General features: G+C 33.3%; 1 protein-coding gene across 1 annotated transcript; it reads left to right on the top strand.

The window, feature by feature from the left end:
* The first annotated feature begins 2,743 nt into the window (after positions 1-2,743).
* On the top strand, positions 2,744-3,291 carry LOC100809914 (uncharacterized). The gene has a single exon (NM_001364550.1). The coding sequence runs from the start codon at positions 2,854-2,856 to the stop codon at positions 3,094-3,096; it is 243 nt and encodes an 80-aa protein (NP_001351479.1). The 5' UTR covers positions 2,744-2,853; the 3' UTR covers positions 3,097-3,291.
* The last annotated feature ends 8,864 nt before the right edge of the window (positions 3,292-12,155 follow it).

The following is a 12,155-nucleotide window of genomic DNA, read 5'->3' as shown; positions in this document are numbered from 1 at the left end:
AAAGATTGAAGAAAAGCAAAAGAAAATAGAAAAGAAAGAAAAGAAAAGAGAGGGGTTCTTTGGACTAGGCAATGTCTAAACAATGTGCAGAATTGTCGAAAGAGGAAAAAGAAAGAGAATAGTAACAGTAACTTGGTTAAAACCTGAAGGGTGTGCAAAGCAATCACCTGCTTAGTTACATGCCAAAAATTTGTGTCCACTCTTGTTCCGCGCCAAACCATAGAGAAAAGGAAACAAAAAGGGGAAAGGCCAAAACAACCAAAGCCAAATTTCCTACCCAAAATCCAACCTCATAAAGTCCTATTGATTCATGGTGATTGCGTATATTCTCTTTGATTTGATTGGAATCGACTTGCAAAGTCAATCTACGATATATCTATGATTTGGAATTAGGATGAAACACTTGTCTCTGTGAGATTTTATACACCTTGAGCCATTTTCCTCTATTTTGGTTGGACCAAGTGTTTCTTCTAATGTTGTTTTAGAGATGAAATGCTAATGTCTTAAATCTCATTTTTTGGTTATGAGAAATTCTATCTGCATGCTTTCATTCCCTAGTAGTCACATTGTTTTTCTTCAAAAATATATGTTGTTCTTATCAGTTTGGAGGTTTGTTTCTTTGCTAAGCATGTTCGCGTTTTAGTGAAAGGTTTTCAAGATTATCATAGTCTTTTTTCCTGCAGAGACTATCAATGTCATCTCCCCTTTACTTTTTCAAGACTATCAAATTCTTCTTTACTTTTCAAAGACTATCAAAGTCTTTTGTCATGCAGAGACAATCAAGGTCATCTGCCTTTTTACTTTTCAAAGACTATCATAGTCTTTTGTCTTGCAGAGACAATCAAGGTCATCTGCTCCTTTACTTTTCAAAGACTATCAGAGTCTTTTGTTTTGCGGAGACTATCAATGTCATCCGCCTTTACTTTTCAAAGACTATCAGAGTGTTTTTTTTCATGCAGAGACAATCGAGGTCATCTGCCTCTTTATTTTTCAAAGACTTCAATGTCTTTCGTCAAGACTATCACAATCTTCTTTGCCTCCAAGACTATCAAGTTTGTTGGCTTGCAAAGGCCATCAAGGTCATCTTCTCTTTACATTTCAAAGACTCCAATGTCTTTTGTCAAGACTACCATAGTCTTCTTTACATTTTTAAGACTATCAAAGTCTTGTATCTTGCATAAACAATCAAGGTCATCTGTTTCTTTACATTACAAAGACTTAAATGTCTTTTGTCAAGACTATCTCAGTCTTCTTTACATTTCCAAGACTATCAAAGTCTTTTGTTTCAAAAATTATCACAGTCTTCTTTACTTTTCCAAAACTATCAGAGTCTTTTGTTTCAAAGACTATCACATTCTTCTTTACGTTTCCAAGACTATCAAAGTCTATTGTCTTGCGAAGACTATCGATGTCTTCCGCTCTTTACATTTTCAAAGACCATCAGTCTTTTGTTTCAAGGACTATCAGAGTCTTCTGTCAAGACTTCAATGTCTCCTTTGCTTTTCAAAACTCCAAGGTCTTTTGTTTGATGTACCTGATGCCTCTTACATTCCTTCTTTTGATAGGTTTCAGTACTTGGGTTTCCGCTAGTGGTCGATCAGATGGCAAGATCGCTAGAATGAAATTAGTGTCCTTATCTTCACTTACTTTTTCATTTTCAATGAAAAGATAAATAAAGAGGGGCAACTGTGAGACCCTAATTTCGTCCGAGGACAATCATTTGCTAAAGTTTTGATTCTTGTTATCCGAATTGAGTTGCTTAACATAACTTTAGTTTAGTTCCTCTTTCATTTAAATCAAACACTTAATCATACACTTAGGAAAACCATGATATTATCAAAATATCATGGTTGGATTTTTCTAGTTACTGTACCCAGCCAAAAATAATACTATTTGTGAACTCTTTTAGAACTTGTTTTATTAAGTGAGATTACTATCTCATTAAAAATGTAGTTTTCAAAGTTTGAGGAAGAAGCTTTAGAGATGAAGGAGAATTAAAGACTTAGTTATTATTAGTTAAAATTTATAGATGCCCATATTTGAGAATAAAATTGCTTATTTATGTAAGGACTCATTCATTTATAATATTTGAAGTATTTTGAATCGTTAAATTTCTAAATTCTTATTTTATAAACATTTTAAATTATAAGTTTACTACGGGCTGTTATTGTAACCAAGGGTTTTGCATTTGTGAGCTATAAATCTTCAAGATGACAATGGTTTATGATTTGCGTGAGCGGCTATGAGATTTTCAATCCAAAAGGGAATTAGGGTTGTAAAGGATAAAACTTCTTATTTTTTGTTTTGTGTTCAAATTGATAGAATGATTATTTTGAATCAATTTAAAAAGATAAAGACTAAAATCAACTTTTTAAAAAATAAAGTATCAAATTGAACTAAATAAAATAAAATAAAAGATCAAATAGGTCATTTTAAAAATAAAAAATAAAAAAAAAAACATCTTTCTTATCCACTTTTATTCCTAATAACTGGTTGTTGATTTTTCTCGCTAAATTGCTCCTAAGGTTGAAGATTTTTCTGCCTAATTCAAATCCGTTGATCGTGACTATATAATTGTTTATTGACACACAGAATAGTCTGGAACATCTCCCCCGAGGAAGGTTACTTTCGTTTCGGTTACATACATACCAACCTACAAGTTGTGTACTATATTAATAAAAGGAGCCAAGAATAAAAAAGTGTTCCAAGCCTCATGCTTGCATTTTGTGCCTATAAAATTCTGTTTCCTCTGTGTGAGTCATACTACTCAAAAGAATAGGGAGAAAATATTTAGAGAGAGAGAGGGTTTCATCAAGTAAACACTGAAACTAATTTTTCACAAATATCGCGGCAATGTCAAATTATGATCTTCCACCACCGGATACTCATTCGGAAACATCGGTTCCCCAATGGACACCACCTTTGCCAACATATCCACCACCAACGTCTTATTTTTCATCAACATTTGATGATTCAGATTCATCTTCATCCACATCCACCTTTGGCATCATCGTAGGAGTTTTGGTTGGTGTCTTTGGACTTATTTTGTTGTACGGCATTTGGCACAAGTATCTTAGGAAGAAATGTTCAAAGTAATCTTCTTGTAAACCCTCCCAAATGTTGTATTATTTTATTTCAACATTAAGTTTTATTTCGTTGGTTGTGTGTAGGCATGAAAATGTTCACGTAATTACTGCTTGTTCTGTTGAGTTGCATGAAAGAATTGTGTTTCTATATATATTTGTGATTCTCAATTGGTGAACATTCATTTAAATTAATAATCTCTTCAAACTAATGACTTCATATGAAGTGTCTTCTTCATATTACGAATTCATTATATTGTTTATCCAATCGAGCATGTAAGATTAACTCTCGATGCCTTCACTCCCTCTAACTATCTCTGTAACTCAAAGAACTTCATGAAAGTTAAAATTAATAGCTCTTTTACTTTAATTTTAACATATCGTCGTAAATTAATGACTTATGTAATTGAGCGTGTCATACCCAATTTTATTGAAGTAATTGAACTTATTTTAATCTTGATTATCATTGAATATGATTATATATGTATAATATAAGAATGATTTTCTTATGAAAATCAAAACGATCATTCTCATCTATTATATTAGAATGAAAAATAAATATTAAAAGATTTTAAATTAAAATTAAAGTCTAATATAACCATAAAATCTTTGTAAAATTTATTAAACAAAAAATTAAATATTTTAAATATTTAATTTATATTAAGATCATCATCACAACCACCATCATGCCACAACCTTCACCACCATGATCTTCGTCATTAACATGATCGCAACGTCACTCGTGGTGGTGGTTATGGTGATGATGATGATGATCTTAACATAAATTAAAATTTTAAAATATTTAATTTTCTATTTGATAAATCTTATAAGGATTTTTTGATTAAATAAAAATTTAGTTTGGATTTAAAATGTTTTGATATTGACATTTCATTTTAATCTAACCAATAAAAATGAGCATATATATATTTTAAGCCAACCAATAAAAATGATCATATATATATTAAACTTAATAAAAAAAAAAGGATATGATTTTATGATTGTTTTTCCTTTTGTTTGATTGTGTGAAAACAAAATAAAAGAAAAACATGTATATGAAATGGCATATATATTTTAATAAAAAAATATGAGTATACATAAAATAGGGGTTTTGAGTCTTTTATTATTGAACCAATTTTTCTTCCTTTTTCTTTTCAAATTCAAAGGGATTATTAAGTGTGTAGGTCTCACATTTATTTGTTCCTTTCTTCTCTTTTTAAATTGTTTAAATAAAAAAATTTATGGTGTATTTGTTGTGAAGAAAATAAATAAGTGATAAATAGAATAAATAAAAAAAGGAAAGAGAGAAATTGAGTTCAAATATCCATGTTTATTTTAAGAGAAACATGACATAAATTGAAAAAACAATAAAAAAGAATCCATTGTTAATCAATTTTTGCGCAAACATATGAAATAATCAATTGTAATATGTGAAAATCAATTATTTTTTAAAATCGATTATATATGTTTCGTTTGACAGCTTTAAATCTCCATTCAATGTCTAAAACTGTCACCAAATTTCATTTTTCTACAATTTTTAATTGCCACAATATATTAAATATCATAGTTCAATTTTTAATTAACACTGTCAATTTTTTTTTATTTCTTTCCTCTTATTCCTTCCTTTGTCAAACATATTTTATTTTTTTATTTCTTTCTTAATTTCCACTTTCTCCTTCCTTTTACCTCTCTATTTCCTCCCATACCAAACAGACCATTGTTGTTTTCCATCTTTTACTGTCCAATCCTTCCCTTTGTGCTGTGTTTCATGCAAACCATAACAGCTAAGAATGACAGTGACTTGCCGTTTGATTGGAATCATTAGAAATTTGTAGGATGACTTGACTTTGCAATAGATGAATACATGGTGACAAAACGTCTCTCACATTTAATTAATAAGAAAAATCGTTGTAATTGCTGGTTGAGAATAATACGAATAATTAGAAGGTTCTACATTTATAAAATAGAGCCTATTGTCATTTAGAAAGATAATGTTAATATTTGAGTTCGTACGAATAATTATCCCTGAAATGTTTATCATGTTAGTTGATATGATTGATTGCAAAAATGAGTTATATATGTTGGAATTTTTTTAATTTTTAATTGTTAAGGATGAGATAAAATATTTAGATTTGTAGTTGATTTTTAATATAAGTATTTTTTATATATTTATTGTAAGTTCTTTAGGATTATTTATTACTATCACCAATAATGATATTATAATTTTTTTTCAATTGGAGTCTTTTTATTTCTCAATAGAATTTTTATAATTTTTTAGATAGAAATAATAAGTAAAATTATATGTTCATTTAAATCCATATTATCTTATTTAATAGTCTAATATATTTACTTAATTTGATCACCTAAATTAAAATTTATTAATGATATATAATTAATATAATTATCTTTTAATATTAGTTCATATTAATTATCAGAATAAAAAAATTCTAATAGTATACACTTGCTTTGAAATTTCCAAGTCAACAAGGAACATTTTATTTTGCAAAATTCTCTTTGTACACATCTGTCAAGTGTCTTAAGTTTAATAATTTGTGTAAATAATTTTATTATATTCAAAGACTCATGTCGTCGTATGGGACAATTTCTTTTTTGATTATGATCGTTGATTACAAAAATGACTTGTTTACACTAGCTAGCTTGGAAATTTCCTAAGTCAATAGGGAACAATTAGTTCGGCAAAGATTCTTCGTATGCACCCATCAGTCGAGTACCTGTTCATTAAGCTTAAGGGAATTGCTTGGGGGCACCGAGTAATTTTTTCAAAATGTTGAAAATATTTTTATGGTATTTTCGATTCATTTTTTTCCATAAAATTTCCGTCACTTAATGTAATTTGTTTCCGTTAAGGGTGGTTTGGAAGCGTATTTGATCTTCGGTGATGTATGTGAGTTTGTTAGGAGTATACGGTGATTTTTGGTTGGTTTTCATTATCGGAAAAAAAAAAAGGTAACAAAAAAAATGGTATGCACATACCAGACAATAATGGGTGTTGCTAGGTGCACCCAACATTATTGTTGGTGCACCCAACACTTAATGGTAAAAGTCGAAAATACCCCTGCGTAAAAGGCTTACGGATCAAGTTAATCCGTATGCTTAAAATATCAACATATGGATCAATTTGATCCATAAAAGGCTTACGGATCAACTTGATCCGTAAGCCTTTTACGGATCAACTTGATTCGTATGCTTAAAATATCAACATACGAATCAATTTGATCCGTAAAAGGCTTACATATCAACTTGATCCATAAGGATTTTACGAACCAAGTTGATCCATATGTTTAAAATATCAACATACGGATCAAGTTGATTCGTAAAAGGCTTACGGATCAAGTTGATCCGTAAGGATTTTATGGATCAAGTTGACCCGTATGTTTAAAATATCAACATATGGATCAACTTGATCCGTAAGTCTTTTACGAACCATCCTGTCACGCACACCCAGCACAAATGAGGGGCAGTTTTGGCATTTTGAAAAAATGTTGGGTGTACCAGCAATAATGCTGGGTGCACCTAGGAACACCCTTTTTAAAATTATGTAGGTTGGGTTTTTAAAATTAGAGTGCTGCTAGGTGCACCTAGGAACACCCTTTTTAAAATTATGTAGGTTGGGTTTTTAAAATTAGAGTGCTGCTAGGTGCACCCAACAAATTTTCTAAATGGCAAAAATTCCCCTGGCTTTTTTTCCTTATAAAAGCTTGTTTTCTTTTCCTGCGCTGCGCAACTGCCATTTTTGTTCGCTTTTTTCTGTTTTTGTGGTTTTCGTGCGGCATTGTCTCGGGTTCGTTGGTTTGTTGTGAACGGTTAGGTGCGGTGAAGGTGAAGGTGTGTTGCGGTGGTCGGCGGCGACAAACGAGGTAGGTAGAAGGTGGTTGCGTTGTCGCGGACGTACGAATCAACTTGATCCGTAAGTTGGTGTGTAATTGTTATGGATCAAGTTGATCAGTAAGTGACTTACGGATCAAGTTGATCCGTAAATCACTTACGGATCAAGTTGATCCGTAACAGTGACACACCAACTTACGAATCAAGTTGATTTGTAAGAGACTTATTTTTGGTATTTGATATTTTTTGAATTTAGTTTCCTTTTTTTCTTTTAAATTACTAATTTTTTTTGTATGAAAATTTTTTGTTTGAGTTGGTTAGATGGACGAAGATGAGTGGATGTATGAAATAATGTCTGAACGAGCAGATATGGATTATGAAAATGCATAAGCATGTGGTGCGAATGAACCACATGTTGATTCTTTGGATGCGTTCAATACTTCTCAGGTTATAATGTTAATGTTTGTCACAGATTTAATAAAATGAATACTGGTAGAAAACTTAAATTAGTTGGATTGCTTTGTAGGTGTTTGAGTGCCGAGAGGATGCTTTGTGGTGGGCTCGATCCGTGGCTCATGAAAACGGATTTGTGGCGGTGATTTTAAGGTCAGACACAAACACAGGTAGTAGAGGAAGGACTACGTTTGTGTTAATTGGCTGTGAAATGAGTAGACTTATTTTTGGTATTTGATATTTTTTGAATTTAGTTTCCTTTTTTTCTTTTAAATTACTAATTTTTTTGTATGAAAATTTTTTGTTTGAGTTGGTTAGATGGACGAAGATGAGTGGATGTATGAAATAATGTCTGAACGAGCAGATATGGATTATGAAAATGCATAAGCATGTGGTGCGAATGAACCACATGTTGATTCTTCGGATGCGTTCAATACTTCTCAGGTTATAATGTTAATGTTTGTCACAGATTTAATAAAATGAATACTGGTAGAAAACTTAAATTATTTGGATTGCTTTGTAGGTGTTTGAGTGCCGAGAGGATGCTTTGTGGTGGGCTCGATCCGTGGCTCATGAAAACGGATTTGTGGCGGTGATTTTAAGGTCAGACACAAACACAGGTAGTAGAGGAAGCACTACATTTGTGTTAATTGGCTGTGAAATGAGTGGCGAGTATAGGTGTAGGAAAAAAGAATTTATCAGAAGAGACACTGGGACTAGGAAATGTGGGTGTCCCTTTAAGCTTCGTTGCAAGCTAGTGGTTGGAGGAGAAGGCTGGATGGTGAAGTTGATTTGTGGAGTGCATAATCATGAATTGGCCAAGTCATTAGTTGGACATCCATATGCGGGGCGATTGACTAAAGTTGAAAAAACACTTATTGCTGATATGACGAAGTCCATGGTGAAGCCAAGAAACATTATGCTAACTTTGAAGGAACATAATGCCAATAGTTGTACGACCATTAAACATATATACAATGCAAGAAGTGCATTCCGTTCTTCCATAAGAGGAAGCGATCTTGAAATGCAACATCTGATGAAGCTTCTTGAACGTGATCAGTATATTCATTGGCACAGAATAAAGGATGAAGACGTGGTTCGTGATATCTTTTGGTGTCACTCTGATTCATTAAAGTTAGTCAATGCATGTAATTTGGTGTTTTTGATAGACAACACCTACAAAACAAACCGGTACAGACTCCCACTGCTCGATTTTGTTGGGGTGACACCGACTGGGATGACATTCTCTGCCGGTTTTGCATATGTGGAGGGTGAACGCGTTAATAATTTGGTCTGGGCTTTACAACGCTTCTGAGGCCTTTTTTTAAAGCGTGATGCCCTCCCTGGAGTTATTGTCACTGACAGAGACCAAGCGTTGATGAATGCAATGAAGGATGTATTCCCTGAATGCACAAATTTGTTGTGCAGCTTTCACATAAACAAGAATGTGAAGGCCAAATGTAAATCACTAATTGAGCAAAAAAATGTTTGGGATTATGTCATGGATTGCTGGGGATGTTTGACTGATTGTCCTTCAGAACAACAGTTTGATGAATGCCTGAAGAAGTTCAAAATGGCTTGCGCACCTTGGCCAATGTTTGTTGACTATGCCAAGGAAACATGGATAATACCACACAAGGAAAAATTTGTTTCCGCTTGGACTAATAAGGTGATGCACTTAGGAAACACAACAACAAACAGGTATGAAACTGTTCAACTATTTCTATTAACGTTGACAAATTTATGGAATTGTATTATTGTATATGTTGATTTTTATTTGTGTATTTGAAATGTAGGGTTGAATCTGTTCACTCGTCTTTAAAAAGACTGTTACAAAATAGCATTGGAGACTTATGCTGTGTGTGGGATGCCATGAACAACATGATTACGTTGTAGCACACGGAGATTAAAGCATCATTTGAAACAAGTACACATGTCGTTGGACATGTGTTCAAAAAAACCTTATACAAGAGGCTGCTTGGAATGGTTTCAAGGTATGCTTTAAATCCGATTGCTGCTGAATTAGAGCGTGTTGATTATGCTAGCAAGAATCCCTCAAGTTGTGGTTGCATGGTGAGAACCATGCTTGGTCTTCCTTGTGCTTGTAAGCTATCCAAATATGTTGGTGGTTGCATCCCACTGGATTCAATCCATATGTTCTGGAGGAGACTTAGTTTTTCAGACCAAGGGTTATCTGAGCTCGAGGTGAGCATCAAGGACGTAATGGAAACAATATCCAAAAGATTCGAAGAACTTGATGTTTGTGGCAAGTTTACTCTAAGGACTAAACTTTGGGAAATTGCATACCCTAATCAGAATTCGATGTGTCCTCCTCCAGTAAAGGTTAACACAAAAGGGGCACCGAAGAAAGCTATGAGCAGGAACCCAAGGTCAACAAAGCGCGACCCATCTTATTGAGAGTATGTAGATGCCTTTGAATCTATGCAAAATAGAAATTCGTCGATGAGGCGTACTACATCATCCTCTGAGCAACCGAATCGAAGAACGATGATGCCCATGTTGGACCAGTTTCAGCCATTTATGCAAGACTTCATTGATAAGATTGTTAATGTCAAAGCTGATGGTAACTGTGGATATCGGTCGGTTGCCGGTTTATTAGGTATGGGTCAAGACTCTTGGTCGGTGGTCCGCAACCATCTAATTAAATAACTTGCCAAATTCTCAGAAGATTATATCAAGCTCTTTGGTGGCATGGAGAGATTTGAGGAATTAAGGATGTCACTACTTGTTGATGGGTTAACCAAGGTATGTAATTTATGTATTTGATTTTTAAGACTTTACTTTGAAATTAAGTTTGACGTGTATATTTGTTTCATTCAGGCGACTATGGATAAGTGGATGGATATAACGGACATGGTACATGTCATTGCATCAAGGTATAACGTAATTGTTGTATCCTTGTCTAAACAACAAAGCACGACATTCTTTTCTCTTATAAGTCAACCACTGGAAAATTCTTCATTGCATCGTATAATTTGTATCGGTCATGTGTATGACAATCATTTTGTTGAGGTACATTGTAGATATGAATTTTTTTTTTATATTTATGCAATGATTTTTGTAGGATTGACTTAACACTTTTTTCGCATGTACAACAAGTTTATTTAAAAGAACATTGTCCCTTACCACCTGTAGCATTGTTATGGTCTAGCAATTGTCATCCGCAGGCGAAGTCGTGGCCAAATCCATATATTAGCAGAATGCAGCATTACAAGAGCTTCGTGATGTTCAAGAGAGACTATGTTGACATAAATGATGATTGAACATGTAATTTATAATGATTGATTGTTTTGAATTGGATATTCACATTTATTTGTTACGTCCACAACAAAATTATTACTTAATTCTAAAAAAGCATGTATGATATCGTTGTCTGAGTTGACAATACATTGTGAAAAAACGTGTATGATAAATTGTTGTTTGCATTAACATAAAGTGGGTGAAAGGACCCTGTATAGCATGACTACACATGCAGATCTGATGCAAGCTAAAGCATGTCACGTCATTGGTGTAGTTGACAACACATACAGAAAGCATGTGCATGCGTATTTTTAATCTTTAAAAAATGCAGCACTGATATTAAAACTCATCTATATGTATGACACAGCCTAACACTATAAGAAAGCACAAGTTTCAATCTCAACCCAACTCTTACAAAAAACTATGGCATTCTTGGGAGAGACAAGCAGTCAGACAGTTGTGAACTCCACATTAGGTTTTATTTTTTCAAATGGATCCATTGTTCACAACGACTGTGGTGTTTCCTTTCAAGCTTCCACTCCAGTTCTCATTCGAGTACCTAACGGTTGTGATTTTCAAACGTTAAAAACCAGAATACACAATACCCTTAAGCTAACCGACAAGCAATTTTTGGATGAAATTTACTACCGGCAGCCTTTCATGTATGCAGGTAATCAATTTTGGTTTCAATGTATGCAACTAAAGGATGATGCTGATGTTAACACAATGTTAATGTGTAATCATGAATTTTTGTTTGTTGGTCCGATTGAGTTATTATGTAGCATTGCTAGAACCCCAGATGGTATTTTAAACTTACTTGAAGCTACTATGACCCCTACTCATGATGCCCTGCTATATAACAATGGGAGGTGGAACATGTCACGCCAAAATGAGTTTGTTGGTTACTCGTTCACAGGAAAATATCCCAAAAACTTTGACATTCCCACCGGATGTACCATGGATGAACTGAAAGATTTGATCAAACAAATTGCGCTTCGTGGGATTCCCCCTTATGGTATTGATGAAACACAAATGGTAAGGCGATTGTTTTTTTGGAAACTAAGTCACCATGAGTATTCAGAAAAATTTATAAAATTCAAAATAATTGAACTCAAAACCAACGACGTCGTGATGAATGTGTTGATTGAATCTAACTACTGGAAAAAGATTGGGCCAATAGAAATTTTAGCTGTTTTCAGTAAACCTGTATCGGAAATGGAAGACGAGTTGTCCTTGTCGCAAAATTAGCATGAGTTAGTTGTAGTATTTGATGCAAATTTAATTTCGTTCGACTAAGTTGAAGTTAATGTACTGTTTGAATTCATGTATCGCATAATCGTTTTTTTTTTTCTGGAAATGGAAGACCCCTCGAGTCAACATATGGAGGAATTTCAGTCAAAATACACATATGGAGGAATTTTTAATGTACTGTTTGAAATAAAGAAGTTGAAAAGGGTGTAGACATATGGAGGAATTTCAGTCAAAATACACATATGTAACAGATAATAAATAGGC

This window comes from Glycine max, chromosome 7 (genome assembly GCF_000004515.6).
Source record: "Glycine max cultivar Williams 82 chromosome 7, Glycine_max_v4.0, whole genome shotgun sequence".
In the NCBI taxonomy this organism is placed as follows: Eukaryota; Viridiplantae; Streptophyta; class Magnoliopsida; order Fabales; family Fabaceae; genus Glycine; species Glycine max.
The sequence above is the reverse complement of the archived record's forward strand: the minus strand, read 5'-3'. Positions and strand labels throughout refer to the sequence as shown.

Excerpts from the sequence above, each read along its gene's own strand:
- LOC100809914 (NM_001364550.1), top strand. The coding sequence starts at position 2,854 with ATGTCAAATTATGATCTTCCACCACCGGATACTCATTCGGAAACATCG.